The 15024-nt window shown below is 42.4% G+C and overlaps 2 protein-coding genes across 2 annotated transcripts; one reads left to right on the top strand and one right to left on the bottom strand.

Moving 5' to 3' along the window:
- Positions 1–3927: 3927 nt before the first annotated feature.
- kbtbd12 (kelch repeat and BTB (POZ) domain containing 12) lies at positions 3928–7343 on the bottom strand. Its single transcript, XM_084024685.1, has 6 exons — positions 7234–7343; positions 5707–6872; positions 5349–5619; positions 5034–5184; positions 4699–4896; positions 3928–4604 (listed from the first exon to the last, which is right to left on the bottom strand). Exons 2-6 carry the CDS (start codon positions 6777–6779, stop codon positions 4435–4437), a joined length of 1863 nt encoding a protein of 620 aa, XP_083880811.1. The 5' UTR covers positions 6780–6872; positions 7234–7343; the 3' UTR covers positions 3928–4434.
- A 703-nt stretch (positions 7344–8046) lies between these two features.
- Positions 8047–14908, top strand: slc26a6l1 (solute carrier family 26 member 6, like 1). Its single transcript, XM_084028523.1, has 19 exons — positions 8047–8316; positions 8454–8593; positions 8874–8984; positions 9058–9233; positions 9325–9489; positions 9884–10036; positions 10349–10431; positions 10523–10670; positions 10788–10901; positions 11468–11545; positions 11683–11778; positions 11920–12026; positions 12206–12275; positions 12357–12449; positions 12768–12878; positions 13786–14205; positions 14411–14465; positions 14554–14699; positions 14808–14908. The coding sequence occupies exons 1-19, from the start codon at positions 8177–8179 to the stop codon at positions 14832–14834; spliced, it is 2433 nt and encodes an 810-aa protein (XP_083884649.1). The 5' UTR covers positions 8047–8176; the 3' UTR covers positions 14835–14908.
- The last annotated feature ends 116 nt before the right edge of the window (positions 14909–15024 follow it).

Genomic DNA, 15024 nt, shown 5'->3' with positions numbered 1-15024 from the left:
AATGAAAATACAATAGTCATAACATTCAGTTAACTCCCACTTTGTGGATTTAAGATGAGGATTAAGAGGATTGTCTCACTGTGATGCTCCCTCTATGGAAAAAAATAACTTCCAAAACACAACACCACTTCCTGCCTTTCCTAAACCCCTTGTATGTAATTAGTATGAATGCACTTGCCTATATGATTTTATTTATTTATTTTGTATTATTATTTTCATTTATTTATCTTTCTATTTTGCCCTTCTCATTCTTTCCTTCATTTTAAATATGCTGTATGTCTGTTTTAGAATTGTGGTATATCTCATTGTTAGAATTCCTTCAATTTGGTTCTTCATAGGAGGTGTGAATTAATTTGAAATGTGGAATGGTGATGTTTTTATGCGAGTTGTCATCATTCTTGTTATGTTAAATTAAGCATTAAAAAACTGCTGATGAATTGCAGCTTTAAAATAAAAGATTTTGAATATAAAAAAAAAACATTACTTCCTCCACCACGCACCTGGCCCTGGACAACCTGGCATTGTACCTGCCCTCAACAGCATTCCGGACAGGCTCACGGAATGGGGTCATCAGGGAGATGGGTTGCGCCAGGCAGGGATAACCACCGTCCCCGATGAGGCACCATCCTGGAGGTGGGTAGAGCTGATTGATGTAGACCGGGCTACACTTGAGGACCCTGGCATCGTGCACCGAGCCAGGGAACCCCACGAAGACGTCCAGGAAGCGACCCTTCACAGATCGCCTGAAACTGGACCGAATGGAAGAGTTTGCGGTTAAAATAATCGGCCGCAAACTGACCAGGAGGGACAATGCGGACGTGGCACCCATCAATACTCCCCGCCACTCTGCCAAACACCGGGGAACCAGAGAGCAGCTGGAACCCAGCCCCAATTTCCTCCAGCTCATCCCTACTGGGGAAGTGGATGACCCTCTTCAAGATGCCTTGGATGCCCTTGCTGACCCGGTGAACAACATTGTGGCATGTTGTGCGAGGGATATCGAAGGCTTCTGACACGACCCTGTAGGAGGTGGCACTAGCCAGCCAGTACAGGAAGACAAGCACCTCAAAAGCCTTCCCCCATCCATAGTCAGTGTCCTCCTGTAGGCACTGGATGAGGTTCTCCACGGAAGGCCTGGAAAGACGGAAGTCCTTCGTCAAATCCCCTTCCCCAAAGTAGAGACGCAACAGGGGAACATGAGGATTCACCCTGCAGTATGGCCCTCTGGCAACCTGTAAAAGAAAACATCATATATTAATTACATTTATTCTGAACATTTTCATATTAATTTGTTGATAAACACTTCTTCACACTCCTATTTCTAATACTACATTCATGCAACCTGTATATATTACATGCTTATTTGTGTAATTGATTACTCACTATTAGCCTGCTAATATTTTTTTCTGTGACACCAAACTGTCATACATGATATGTATTAAACTACTTATATCAGCTACCGGTATGTCTTTTAATAATTTCGTTTATGAATTCATACATAGGCCTGTCTATTGATGATCAAAATACTACAGGTGAACGTGTAAACCACTTAAGTGCTGTTAATATTACTTACTTCAGAGAGAAATCCAGATGCCATGCACATGTTAATAATGTACCGCAGACGACGAGCCGACTGCCTCCGTCGTCTCCGCGCTAGTGTTCGGCCACTGGTTGATGGCATAATGCCAATAAACACAATAATCACGATGAACTGAACAGCTAGCTTACTCGCGAAAGAACGGAGCTGCAGGTAAGCGGAAGACAGGAGAGGGAAAGCGCGGGAGCTCACATTAAAAAAACTATAAAACAATTAATTATTTTAATTGTACTTAAATAACATTGAGGAATATTTCCTAGAGTAATAATAATACCGATTTATATTTTTAGAATTAATTTCCATTCAACGCGTGTTCGGGCCGGAAACGGAACGGATTCAATCAGAGAAGATGAGTATACTTCTGTGTGAACAGTCTGAGGGAAAGGCATACTCAATCGTTGATTTAGTAGGCAGTATGTAGTACATACACGTTGAGTATGTAGTAGGCAGTACGTTAGTATGGCATTTCGAACACAGCCTGAGCTTGCTTCCTCATCAAACCTGCTATTTTCTGCCACCACTAGGTGACGCCAAAGAACACACAAAGAAAACACCACTGCACTGATTCCAATACACTCACAATTAGTGTAACATTATAGAGTTTAAGAAACAAATGTATATAAATAACGAAATACGTGTATAATACGTGTTGCAAATAGCCATCACTTTCTGTGCACTTGATGTGTAGTAATGTAGGTGACTGTACAGACTTCGTTAAAGTCATTAATCTGTGTGTGCAACATTTACAGCATCAGTTGTGTTAGTTACGGCACAGTTTTCATTTACAGCCACGATGCCTCACAGGTGCCTCACGGTTACCTAGCAACATGCTAGGTAGAAGACGGCCACAGCCGAAAAGCGTAAAGTCGACGGTAAAAGTTAGCCTAAATACTTTTTCATTGAAAGCTAAGCAGTCGTGCCAACGTTGCCAACAGACCGGGCTGTATTCATATCAGCGGTTGGCCTGCAGTGAAGGGATGAAGGAAGTGATACAGCTCAAAGCTAACGTTAGCCTAGCCTCCTAGCAGCGACGTTTCAAGCGAGCGAAGGTTCAGGGAAGACCACGGGGTTTTCCCCCGTCGTCACCCGGGACTGCTGCGCCATGAATAAGTTGCCCAGCCGACCGCAGCTGCTCTTCCTTGTCACGAGTATCATGGCCAGAATGATTGCGATTCACGATTAATCCCGATAAACATTAAAACATGTTCATGATCAATCATCATTGTTTTAACTCACTCTTTGATAGATAGTAAGTTAAAAGACAATTGAATAGATGAAAATGTTATGGACTGCCACTTTAAACATTGCTATCACATTAAATACTATTAAGAAAACGTTTAAAAAATATATATTTTTGTATCCTCTATTTCATAAATCAGGCTCATTTTTCACTTGTCTACCATGACCGCGAGCTGGACAACTTTTTCAAATCAGCTGTGACGATAATTTAAAATTATCCTGATTCACCTGGATCGACTTACTGTGAGTATTTTTTATTATTATTATTTTTATCACTAACAATGTCCATGATACAATCCTATATAGTCCCATCCCTAAAACAACGTTATGAACCTGAAACAGTCTATCACAGGGCCAACATGTAGAGACAGACAGCCATTCACACTCACATTCAGGGAATTTAGAGTGTGCTATGTTATTGATGAGCTTATTGTAGTTACAGAAAGCTACTGAATAATGATATTTCCTAATTGATGTTGGAATGCAGAAAACGTCTATATATATATATATATATATATATATATATATATATATATACGTTTTTTTAAATAACCCGTATGAAGTGAGAGTCCACATTATCTTATCAGGCCCCCATTCAAAAAAGTTTGGGCAGCTCTGCTTTATTGTTTCATAAAAACACACTTTCATACAAGCTTAATTGTGTTAAAATGATAAATAAATTACTGACAAAGTAAATAGAAATCAAATGAAATGCAAGATGGGGGCTGCACGGTGGTGTAGTGGGTAGCACTCTCGCCTCACAGCAAGAGGGTCCTGGGTTCGATTCCCGGGTCGGCCCGGGTTCCTTCTGTGTGGAGTTTGTATGTTCTCCCCGTGTAAGCGTGGGTTCTCTCCGGGTTCTCCGGCTTCCTCCCACAGTCCAAAGACATGCAGGATGGGGATAGGTTAATTGATGACTCTAAAATTGCCCGTAGGTGTGAATGTGAGAGTGAATGGTTGTTTGTCTCTACATGTTGGCCCTGTGATAGACTGGCGGCCTGTCCAGGGTGAACCCTGCCTTCGCCCAATGACAGCTGGGATCGGCTAAATACAGGATAAGCGGTAGACAATGGATGGATGGATGGATGAAATGCAAGATAATTTATCAGCACAAATATCCACTATTCATACACCATAGCTGGTTTGAATGTATGCAACATGGTTCATCTTGAAATGAACGCAATTCAAACTTCTGATGACTTTATTTTGTTTGATGGTGTTTACATGCTCTGTGGGAAGTCTTATGTCTTCAGGTTTGTCCAAAATCTTATGTATCATTGTCATTTCTTTCGTGCAATATTATGAAGTAGAGGGCTGCAGGGATAACATGTGTTTGACAAGGTGACTCATCTCTGCAGATGTTTAAGATGAAAAAATAAATGCTGTATTTACAAATGATCTATTCTCACATATTAACAAGAATCACATAACAACGTTCAAACCATTAACCGCAGATCGTCTTTCATGCAGGAAACCAAAACCTTTTCTGCTTAGGGGAAAAAAATGCATTTGGCCCAGCGATAAGTGCATTAATGATTAACAATTAATAGCCTTCGTCAATTCTCCCACACAGACTTTGACTTGATCTGACAGGGGTGTCACTGTTTAACTAAGTCAGCAGGTGGGGACATGAGTCCCCTTGGGTTGAGATTCGCCACTAAGCAGACATCATAGTTGTCATGCATTAGAGCGTTGCGAGCCACCACTGTCCAGCGCTTCTCCCATGGGTCCAGCTCCAAAATTTCCTTTTTTATGTCATCATGTCGATCTGAAGGTAGTTCAGAAACAGAAAAGGTTATGCAGTCACTTGGCAACATCATTCAAACACTTTCATTCGATGGACATGGATATTCTTTCATTACCTGCTCCTCTGTAGTATCCACACACATAGATCTTGCCTCCCACCACTCCTGCGTTTGAGGCATTGGTGCGTAGTGAGAGCTGTGCAGACGGGAGAGGAGGTCCATCCCTCCAGTTATTTTCATCGGGGTTGTAGATCTCAACAGCATCGAGGCAGCGGCGTGATTGCCCACGGTCCACTCCCTCACATCCAATACCTCCTGCATAATATATAGCAATATACATTTAAAAAACAAATTATTGCATGAATCAGTGCAGTTCAATTCATGTAGCAGGATCATCACAATATATGCATGTCAAGATAAATTTAAAAAAAGGAACAAATAAATCATCTTACCCATCACAAAAATTTCACCATTGAGTGCAACAGCGCTGCAGCGGTACTTTGAGTACTTCATGGGAACCAGCTCTGTCCACTTATTTGTGTTTGGATCATACTCCAGGAGGCGGTTACTAAGACGGTCGGGCTCATCATCGGTCCGGTATGACTGCATGGTGGAAGGGGAGGGAGGGTTTGACAAAGCAGAGCAGGTGTAAGTCAGAGAGCACTTACATGCTGAGCTCATATTAAATGTGTGGATGAAGTGTGATCTTCTAGATTTCACAACAATCTCTGAGAAGTAAACACATGTAAAGATGTAATTGACATCACCTGTGGGGTTCGTCCGCCTATCGCATACAGGCGATCTTTCATGCTGACCACGCTGTGATAGGCTAAAGGCATCGGCAGGGGCGCTGCACTGCGCCAGGGTCCTCCCTGCAGGGACCATCTCTCCACACAGTTAGTGATGAGGAACTGGTTCTTCAGTTTCATCTGCCCACCCAGCAGGTACAGAGTGTCACCCAGTGACCCCAGAGCATATGAGTCACGGTACTCGGCTGACGTTAGGCGCTCCCAGCTTCCTTGGGCCTCTACTTTGTACCTGGCAACCCAAGACAACTATTAGCGTCATCAATGTGTGTGCAAATACATCAAAGTTGACTTATCAAATGTGCCGGTCAGATCTTACCTGCAAATCTCAACATTCACCTCCTTCTCTCGGGCCATTCTGCGTGCACCTATCTCTCCCGCCACTATAATGTCGTTTTTTCCGGTGACGACCCCAGCGCAGACGTACCCCAGAGCCTCTGCATAGCAAGGTGAAGTCATGTAGTATGTTCGGCCTGTGGATGGCGCATAGCAAAAGCTGCGCTCAGTAATGTTGCCATATCTGGACCTGATCCCATCACGGTCGTTCCCAAGACAGAGCAGCAGATCCGTTGTCTCCATGCCGTAGCGCAGCTTTAGTTTGCGTGGTACAGCTGAGTGATGCATTGCCGTGGCCTCCAAGGCTTGATCGAGCATCTCTAGACATTCAGCATCCGACAGCAGGGCCGTGTTCCTCTTCATTGCCTCTTTTAAATAGTCAGGACTTATCAGTGGCAGACGGACCTTCTTCAGGAGCTCTGGAAGGTGCAGCATGCGCATCTCTCCATCCACCAGAGTGCCGTGTTTGACCCAGTGAAGGACCACATCCAGGATGGTCTCTTCGTGTGAAACATTAAGGTCATCACAAGTCAGGAGCTTTCCCAGCTGATGGGCCTCCAGCTCCAGGACCTCCTCATTTTGGCAGACTTGGACAAAGTGCTGCCTCAGGAAGCGCTGAGCATGCTCAGCCAGTTCCTCTGCACCGAGGTCACGGGCAAAGTAGTACACGCCGAGGCAGTTGGAGGCATCCATGTTCTCGGTCATGTGCAGCTGGCAGCGAGTGAAGACATCGTCCATCTGCAGGAGAAAAGCTGCGATGGAGATGCCTTGTACATTGGAGTTAGTGAGAGGAAGATCTGAGCAGTACATGTAGTTCAAGAGGATGGCCAGGCTGTCTGCGGGGGTGTCACGCAGGAAGATCTCTCTGCTGTTGCACTCGCGCAGGCCGCAGGTGAACATCACACGGAAGTACGGGCTGAAGGCGGACAGCACGGCGCGATGACACGGGAAGCTGATGCCCTCAGCAACCAGCACCACATCTGTGAGATGCTCACTCTCCCTCATCTTCCTCAGCTGGTCAAGCAGCACCAGACCATGTTTGGCTGTAAGATCCATTTTGCCTCTACTTTTTTTGTATTGAAAGAATAGTATTTAGAAAGTTACACAGGAAGTGTTATGCACTACGAACAACTGGTGAGAAGATTGTCTCTGAAAAAACAAACAACAAAAAAACAAATAATCATATATCATATATAATATATATATCAAATATCATATCAAACAGCAGTTTGCACAGGCAAGTGTGAAACCGTAGGTAAAACATAGTTATTATATTACTTGATTAAAGAAAATAAATCAATGTAATGATTTAAGCAAATTTAAGTAATGCAATACCACATTCCTATAATTGCTTAAGTAATGATATCATTCTGTCAGGATATTTTCATGGACTTCACATTTAAGCAGCCGCTTTATCTTATTACCCTTGGATATAACAAATACAAGCAAAAATGCCACCATTGTCCTTATAACATTGTCTCTTATAAGTCCACCTCATACAGCACCTTACCATAGTCAGCAGCTCCTCTGCTATCTTGTCTAAGAAGTAAATGTCCGTGTTTTCCATGTGTTGATGATGTTGCTGAATGTGTCAGTCAGAGGGGAGAGGGGTCTGAGCACTTGCAACAGACAAAGATATGTACCCCCCCTCCACTGCTGAGGCCCTCTGAGCTGCTCACCCAAAATAGACAGTGTTGTGGCAAGTAGGTCAGAAGGGTTTGAAAGATCAGGGGAGCGTTTGTCTTTAAGTCACGATAAAGACAAATATAGTGAATTATTTTGACATTTCTGATTTTATTCATTGGCATTATGTTGGACTATTTATGTAAGTAATTCTCCGTCCCCTTGTGTTTGCCTCGGTCACGTGCCTGCAGCGCTGGAATGACTGAAATGAATCATTGCACCAAGCTCGGATTCAGATTTCATGACAGCATTCTCTTAAAGGCCCAGTGTATACTATTTACCCACCCAAAAATCAAAACCTCATCTATTACGTTTTACTCATAGAATCCAAATGCTTCAACATTGGAGACTAAATGTATTTATACATTTTACGTTCAGACTTGCCATCATTGTGTCTCAATATAATTTGAGCATGAGAAGCCAATCAACGGTTCATTAGCTTTACTTATGCAAGTAAATGGAAAAAGGAACTTGAAGGATGGAAGCAGCGCTGTCAAACATCAACTGAAATTCAACAGAGTTAATATTTTCACTCTTTTAACACGTTAATTACATCATTTGCTTCTTCCGGTCAGCCATTGTTGTAATGAAGAGGCTCTGCCCACAACATCCTGACTAGAGTTAACCATTAGGCAACACGGTGTACATAAAGATACAGTTGCTCTTCTGACAGGTTGGTGAACAGTTTGTAGTAAACGAGAGTATCAGAATAAATCACCTGCATTTTAAAAGAGTAAAACATTGAGAAGATTTTTGAAGGATTCACCTCAATGGACTCAACATGCAGATTTGGGAGATACAAAGTGGAGCGGGAAGTGCTTGATGAGCAGAGACTGGAAGAGGTGACCCAGAGGAAAGCAAACTCTGACACTCACCTTTCTCTAACTGAACACCTTAAAGACTCCTTAAGGTAAGGCACATTGTACGGCTAATTCTACTGTAGATGTAGACGTCTGGTCTGATCTTGTCAAAGAGCACCATTTTCAGTCAATCTATGCTTTCAGATATCAGCCAATAGGAAATGTTTAAAAATCAAATCTCTTCCAGATGTACAGCACCCAAACTGAAACACAGTGTGGTGAGCAGCATGCCTGTGTTGTACTGGCTGCCCAAGTACTCAGTCTGGGACTACGGTATGCCAGACCTCATCTCCGGCATCAGTGTGGGCATAATGCACCTGCCACAAGGTATTAAGATAATCAAGCATGGTCGAGTAAATATCAACAATACCGCAGAAAAAAAATTCAGATTTTATTCTCATAGTGCACTGTAAGTTTTTCATAGTATATATGACAAAAGCATATAATTGTACATTCTCATACACAAGCAATATTTCATACACATATTTTTTATTACTTTCTCTCTGGAGAATATTCATTATTAATATTTAATATTACGTTAAAAAGATGAATAAAAATGTCCATTGGTATACTGAGACAGGTGAGACAAAACTTGTGTTTTTCACAGGTTTGGCATATGCGTTGTTGGCCTCCGTACCTCCTGTATTCGGGCTCTACACGTCCCTCTACCCAGCATTGATCTACTTCTTTTTTGGAACATCACGTCATATTTCTATTGGTAAGCAGAAGGAAGAGACACTGTGCCGTACACATAACTTATGTACTAACCTGTTTAATCTTTCTGTGCACAGGTACATTTACTGTACTCAGCATCATGGTGGGCAGTGTGACAGAGAGACTTGCACCAGATGCATATTTCCTCAAATCAAATGGGACCAACATCTCTGCAGAGGTGGACATAGCTGCCCGCGACGCATACAGGGTGCAGGTGGCAGCTGCTACTACCGTCCTCGGAGGACTTATTCAGGTCTGAACAAAAACAAAACAAACAAATTATAACATCTTGTGTTGTTGTTACAGTCGCCACAGCTCATATACATGAATGATTGTTTGCATAGGTGGCCCTGGGTTTGGTGAAGTTCGGATTTGTGGGAACGTACTTGTCTGAACCTCTGGTGCGGGCGTACACAACAGCTGCTGCAGCCCACGCCGTGGTCGCACAGCTCAAGTACATCTTTGGGGTTTCACCAACACGGGTTAGCGGCCCCTTGTCACTGGTGTATGTGAGTACTGTCAAGTATTTGGTTCTGGTTGCTGTGTTTGTGTTGCTATGGCAGACAGAGCCAGACAGTCAACACTGAGATGAGTACTGAGATTCCCCTAAACAAGACGCATGTATTGATACAGCACATTTCAGCAACAAGGTCATTCAAACACATCAAACGCACCAAGAGAAAGTGTAAGAGGAATACACAAACAACAACCAATGTGACATGAGGTCACAGCAATATTTAAAGGATTAAAAACAATAGACCTTTTTTCATTTATTGTATGACAAGTGTACATTTTAGATGGAGAATATGCTGACTGTGGATGTCAGCAGCTAAGCAGCCGTGTTTGAAAGCGTGCAGTAATAAGGCCATAACCACCTCCTGCTTTTCCTCCCTGCGTTTTCAGACTCTGAGGGATGTTTGCCTCTTGCTGCCACGCACTCATCTTCCCACTCTGGTGGTCAGTGCCGTGTCCATGGTGTTTCTGATCGCAGCCAAGGAGCTCAACTCTTTTCTCAGTCCGAAGCTGCCGTTGCCCATCCCAGTGGAGCTCATCACAGTCAGTTGATAAGAGGACACGCTCTCTGGCCTCTCTTTATGTTATCACCTCTGTGCTCTCTGCTGCTGATGTTGCAGCACTGAAAAAAAGCACAGACGCAGCGGAGCCGTGCAGCTGAATCAGCAGCGGCGCTCGGGCATTTGTGCAGTTCACAGCAAAACAGTTGATATTTATGGTTAATAATTAGGCTCACATTGAGCATATGATTTAACAGATGTCTAATGATTGAACGTTTGAAATGTCTTGTGACGTTGTGTGTGTGAGTGTGTGGGTTTGTGCTCATGATCTGTATGCTCTCTATGATGTCTTCAGATTGTGGCAGGAACATTGATATCAGCCTATACCCGCTTGAATGGCAACTACTCTATTTCAGTTGTTGGAGAAATTCCTAGTGGGTAAGCATATGGGTTTAATGTATGCTGCTGTAATTATTCCTTGAGTCATATATATACTATCTAATTTCCTTCTCCTCTACCCGTCTACCAGTCTAAGTTATCCCAGTGTACCAGATGCCAGTATTTTCAGAGAAGTTCTTGGTGATGCTTTTGCATTGGCCATGGTTGGATACGCCATATCTATTTCACTTGGCAAAACATTTGCACTAAAACACGGATACAAGGTGGACAGTAACCAGGTAAACAACAACTCTCGTCAAATACCTGCCAGATTCTGCAGATGCAGTAGCTTCATCATACTTCTACATTCCTTCGCATCTGCTCGTTTTTGTTTCTCCGTCTTCACGCCGCTGCAGGAGCTGGTGGCACTGGGTCTCAGTAACGCAGTGGGAGGCTTCTTCCAGTGCTTCTCTGTCTGCTCCTCCATGTCTCGAAGTCTCATCCAAGAGACCACCGGAGGAAAAACACAGGCGAGTGAGCAACAGAAGTGACCACATCAGCATGGCCTCGCAAGTACTGTGAACATATAACATGAAGTAGTTATAATCTAAATACACATGTGACTTATTTGATGATAAAGGTTGGTGTTAAATAAAATATATCCACATTATGTACATAAGAACCATGTGGAAATCCAAAACTCCAAAGTGTATTATCGTTTTACTTAATTATGTGTTTTGCAGCAATGTAATTAGTTTTGATAGTTGTTTAGTGTGGCATGCACACTCAAGTGCCCAGCCCGCATGGATTTAAAGGGGAAACAATGCGATGGATGCAGGGGTGAAACATTTGTCTGACATGGACTTAATGGAGATAATGGACTAATGGTAATGTACCTGAATGTTGTGCACAGAGATGTTTTTATTATTTATCTAAATAATATATACCAAATTTGTTATCAGAAACCAGACTTAATAGTTGTTAGAGTACCACTAAATGTTGGAAATATGTGCTGACTTAATCCATCTCTGATGAACAAACAAACATACTAATATGCATTTTCAGCACAAAGAAACAGCCTTTGTTATTCTTGCAGATGGCTGGTGTGACCTCAGCTCTCATCGTGTTGGTCACTATATTGAAACTTGGACCGCTGTTCCAGGAGCTGCCGAAGGTTTTGTTGCTCTACCACTTATTTTTATTCATGATGCATGACAATTTGTGTGTTATGATCTGGATTTGTTTAGCCTCATTCACACTTCTGTATACATATCTGCTTAATCACAATAAACTGTGATGCTCCTGTTTCAGGCTGTCCTTGCAGCAATTGTCTTTGTGAATCTGAAGGGCATGTTCAAGCAGCACTCGGACATTTTTACACTGTGGAAACGCAGCAAGATTGATCTGGTAAGCAGTTTATTACACTTTTAATATATATTAAATATACTTAAAAGCACCTATTGTGACAAAATCCAGATGTGTGTGAATATTCTTGTTTACTTTTCATGATCATACTAAAGAATGAATAATACAGATTGCATCCCCCAGGTGGTGTGGTTGGTCACTTGGGTGTCGACACTGCTGCTCAATCTGGATCTGGGTCTGGCAGCATCAATCATGTTTGCTCTGCTGACTGTTATCATCAGAACTCAGCTGTAAGACTCCTCTACACCTCATTGTATAGTATATTTCTCACTTCACTATCTGAGTCATATTATGTGTGAAATAGGCAATATTATTAACTGTTGTAAGACTGCAAGCTCTGCAAGATTAGACAAAGTACTGTGCTAAAACATATTGCAAACATGATGTGTTTTTTTTAAATTCTTTTCAGGCCAACATATTCTGTTCTGGGAAATGTTCCAGGTACAGAACTGTACGTGGATATAGAGACCCACACAGAGGTGAAACAAAAAGATGGGAACCAGACATGAAAGCTTTTCTCATTGCAAAAAACAAGCTAATGACTTTTTGCTTTTTGGCAGGCAAGAGAGATTCCAGGTGTTACTATATTTCGCTCCTCTGCTACGGTGTATTTCGCCAATGCTGATCTCTATCTCGAGGCTTTGAAAGAAAAGGTTTGTTCTCTTTGCTGATAATACTATCTATTCTGGGGCTACAACTTGTTATGTTCATTAAAAAATAATGATCTGATTGTTCTTTTTCTATAAAATGCCAGAACATAGTAAAAAATGGCCATGGTGGCCCCTTCAAATTCCTCGATTTATCTGACCTGTCCAAAACCCAAGGATATTCATTTCATTATCATATGTGACAGAGAAAATCAGCAAATCCTCACATTTGAGGAATGCAAGAATGTCTTGTTTCTTGTTCATTTTGTTATATTTTTATAATATGCATTTGATGTTTTATTTTTCTTCTTGATCTATTTTCAGAGTGGGCTGGACATCAGTAAAATGATCATCTATAAGAGGCGGCAGGAGGCCAAACAGAGGCGTAGAGAAAGGAGGGCTGAGAGACGGGCAAAAAGACAAGCCAAGAAAGAGGTGTATATATATGCTGCATATATCATAACTTCAGAAACATGGATTGTTTATAGACACTTTACAAAGCAGTATAAAGTGGCAGTCCGTAAGATTTGATATCCGTTGCTTCTAGCGGCCTCTTTAGTGGTAGATGGAACTGCAGGCAAGCCTCTGGGACCTCATCTCCCTCACCAAACAGTGTCGATCTGCGTGATGCCTTCAAATGCTCAACACTGAAAGGAGGGCTGTAGTTTTCCCTCGTTCGGTCACATTGCTTCTTGATTACTTGCCCTTCTTCACTTTGATTCGTTTTTTCTTTCTTTGTCTTGGGACTGAAGGTTGAATGGTCTTCTTTCTCTGCCTGTTGATCCTCCATTGTGAGTCAGCAGTAATCAAACGTACCAGCTGCGCCAGTCAAACATTTTAGGCTAGAGGAAGCCTGACTCAGCAGTTGGAAGTTACCGATTAAAAGGAAACTCAGTATACACTTCCATGACTAGCTCCACCTGGACAGACCAACCGCTGCTGACTGACGTAAAATCCGACACTCATTTTGAATTTTGTGCGGGAATGTCACCACAGACACGGACATCCTATTTCTGGGCGAAGCAGCAAGTACAAGCACTTAAATCAGTGGGTCATATGATAAATCACTGTTGTTTTAATTCACTCTTTGATAGACAGTAACTTAAAAGACAACTAAATAGATGAAAGATGAAAATGGAAAATGGACTGCCACTTTAAGGACTACAATATTTCTTTTGGTGTTTGACCCATGGGTCAACTTATCCTCTATGTGGTGAGAAAATGAGCACCTAGGTCCTGTGAGTTATAGATGGAGAGTGCCTGCTGTCACCGTGGAGAGGTGAGCTACCAAAATGTCAACATACTGAAGTTTAAATAATGTCTCTCACTTACCACTCTGCAGAGACGGGCAGCTAAGCAGCTGTCTGGAGCAACGTTGTTCTCTGTGGAGGAGGAGGCCGAGTACTGGAGGGACACGTGCATGGACGGGGAGGTTACAGACGAGCAGGAGCAGGGCTGGCCTGAGAGGGAGAATGGGACAGTGTTTGTCATCCCAACTACTCCTCGAACACCAGAGGACCCCTGCAGATGGGAGTACCTGAAAGGAGGAAAACCAGACTGCACCAGCTTAGGGTGGATGTCTGAGCTGCAGGACGGGGACACCACCACTCTGGGCTCCAGCAGTGAGGACACGCTGAGTCGCGATCTGGAGCGGGTCTCTCTTGGGTCACTGGGCAAGTGGACCTGGGACATTCACTCCATCATTATGGACCTCACCACAGCAAACTTTATTGACACAGTGGCTATCAAGACTATGAAAAATGTAAGTTGGCAACTGTTAATATCACTTAAATGGGAGTTAATTAACTTCTAATTACACCTTTACTCTTATAGTTAAATTAACCTGGACCATTGACTGTCAGATAGATTTTTAGGCTGATTAGGATTCATAATATCAGACTTTTTTAAGGTTAATGCAGTGGTAACTTTTGATGAGGACAAATCTTCTGTATTTACATTATTGACAGATTTTCCAGGACTTCAGTGAGATTGATGTAGATGTCTACATGGCTGGTTGTCAAGGTAAGTGAACACTTTCTCTGTTCCTTGAGGCTGTACACGGGTCTACATGAAAAAGCTTCATCGTGGTGCTCATCTGTTTTCCCTTCAGCCTCTGTGGTCGCACAATTAGAGCTCGGTGACTTCTTCTCCGAGTCGATCACAAAGAGACGTCTTTTTGCCTCCGTTCATGATGCTGTGCTCTACTGTCTGGACCAGCGTGGAGCGTCATCGTTCCCCAGATATGCTCCTTCAGTGGTGACTATGTTGCTGACAGCTCAAACAGTTTGGTTAAACTAAAAACATGTATGTCTTTCTAACATGTAATCATGTCATTTTGACTATCTAAACATGTTTTAATTTCAGGACACATATGGCAACACAAAACTTTAAGAACTCCCAACCAAAGAGGACATCAGCATTGAAGATGGAAAAACTATCTCAATATCACAGACCTTTATGACATTTTATTTGTAAATTAATAGAAATTAAAAAGAGATTTATGTTCCAATAAACTTTTTGTATAGAAATTCTGTTACTGTTATGGATGTGATATTATTGCTACCATTGTTGTATGACCTGG

This window comes from Eutrigla gurnardus (genome assembly GCF_963514095.1).
Source record: "Eutrigla gurnardus genome assembly, chromosome: 2".
Taxonomy (NCBI): Eukaryota; Metazoa; Chordata; class Actinopteri; order Perciformes; family Triglidae; genus Eutrigla; species Eutrigla gurnardus.
Note: the sequence above shows the minus strand (reverse complement) of the source record. Positions and strands in the feature narration are given on the sequence as shown.

Bases quoted from the DNA above. Each gene is read 5' to 3' on its own strand.
- kbtbd12 (XM_084024685.1), bottom strand. From the start codon at position 6,779: ATGGATCTTACAGCCAAACATGGTCTGGTGCTGCTTGACCAGCTGAGG. The intron at 5,620-5,706 runs GTAAGATCTGAC...TTGGGTTGCCAG, and splicing joins GTGAATGTTGAGATTTGCAG to GTACAAAGTAGAGGCCCAAG. The intron at 5,185-5,348 runs GTGATGTCAATT...TCCACCATGCAG, and splicing joins TAGGCGGACGAACCCCACAG to TCATACCGGACCGATGATGA.
- slc26a6l1 (XM_084028523.1), top strand. From the start codon at position 8,177: ATGGACTCAACATGCAGATTTGGGAGATACAAAGTGGAGCGGGAAGTG. The intron at 11,779-11,919 runs GTAAGCAGTTTA...TGCATCCCCCAG, and splicing joins AACGCAGCAAGATTGATCTG to GTGGTGTGGTTGGTCACTTG. The intron at 12,027-12,205 runs GTAAGACTCCTC...AATTCTTTTCAG, and splicing joins GTTATCATCAGAACTCAGCT to GCCAACATATTCTGTTCTGG.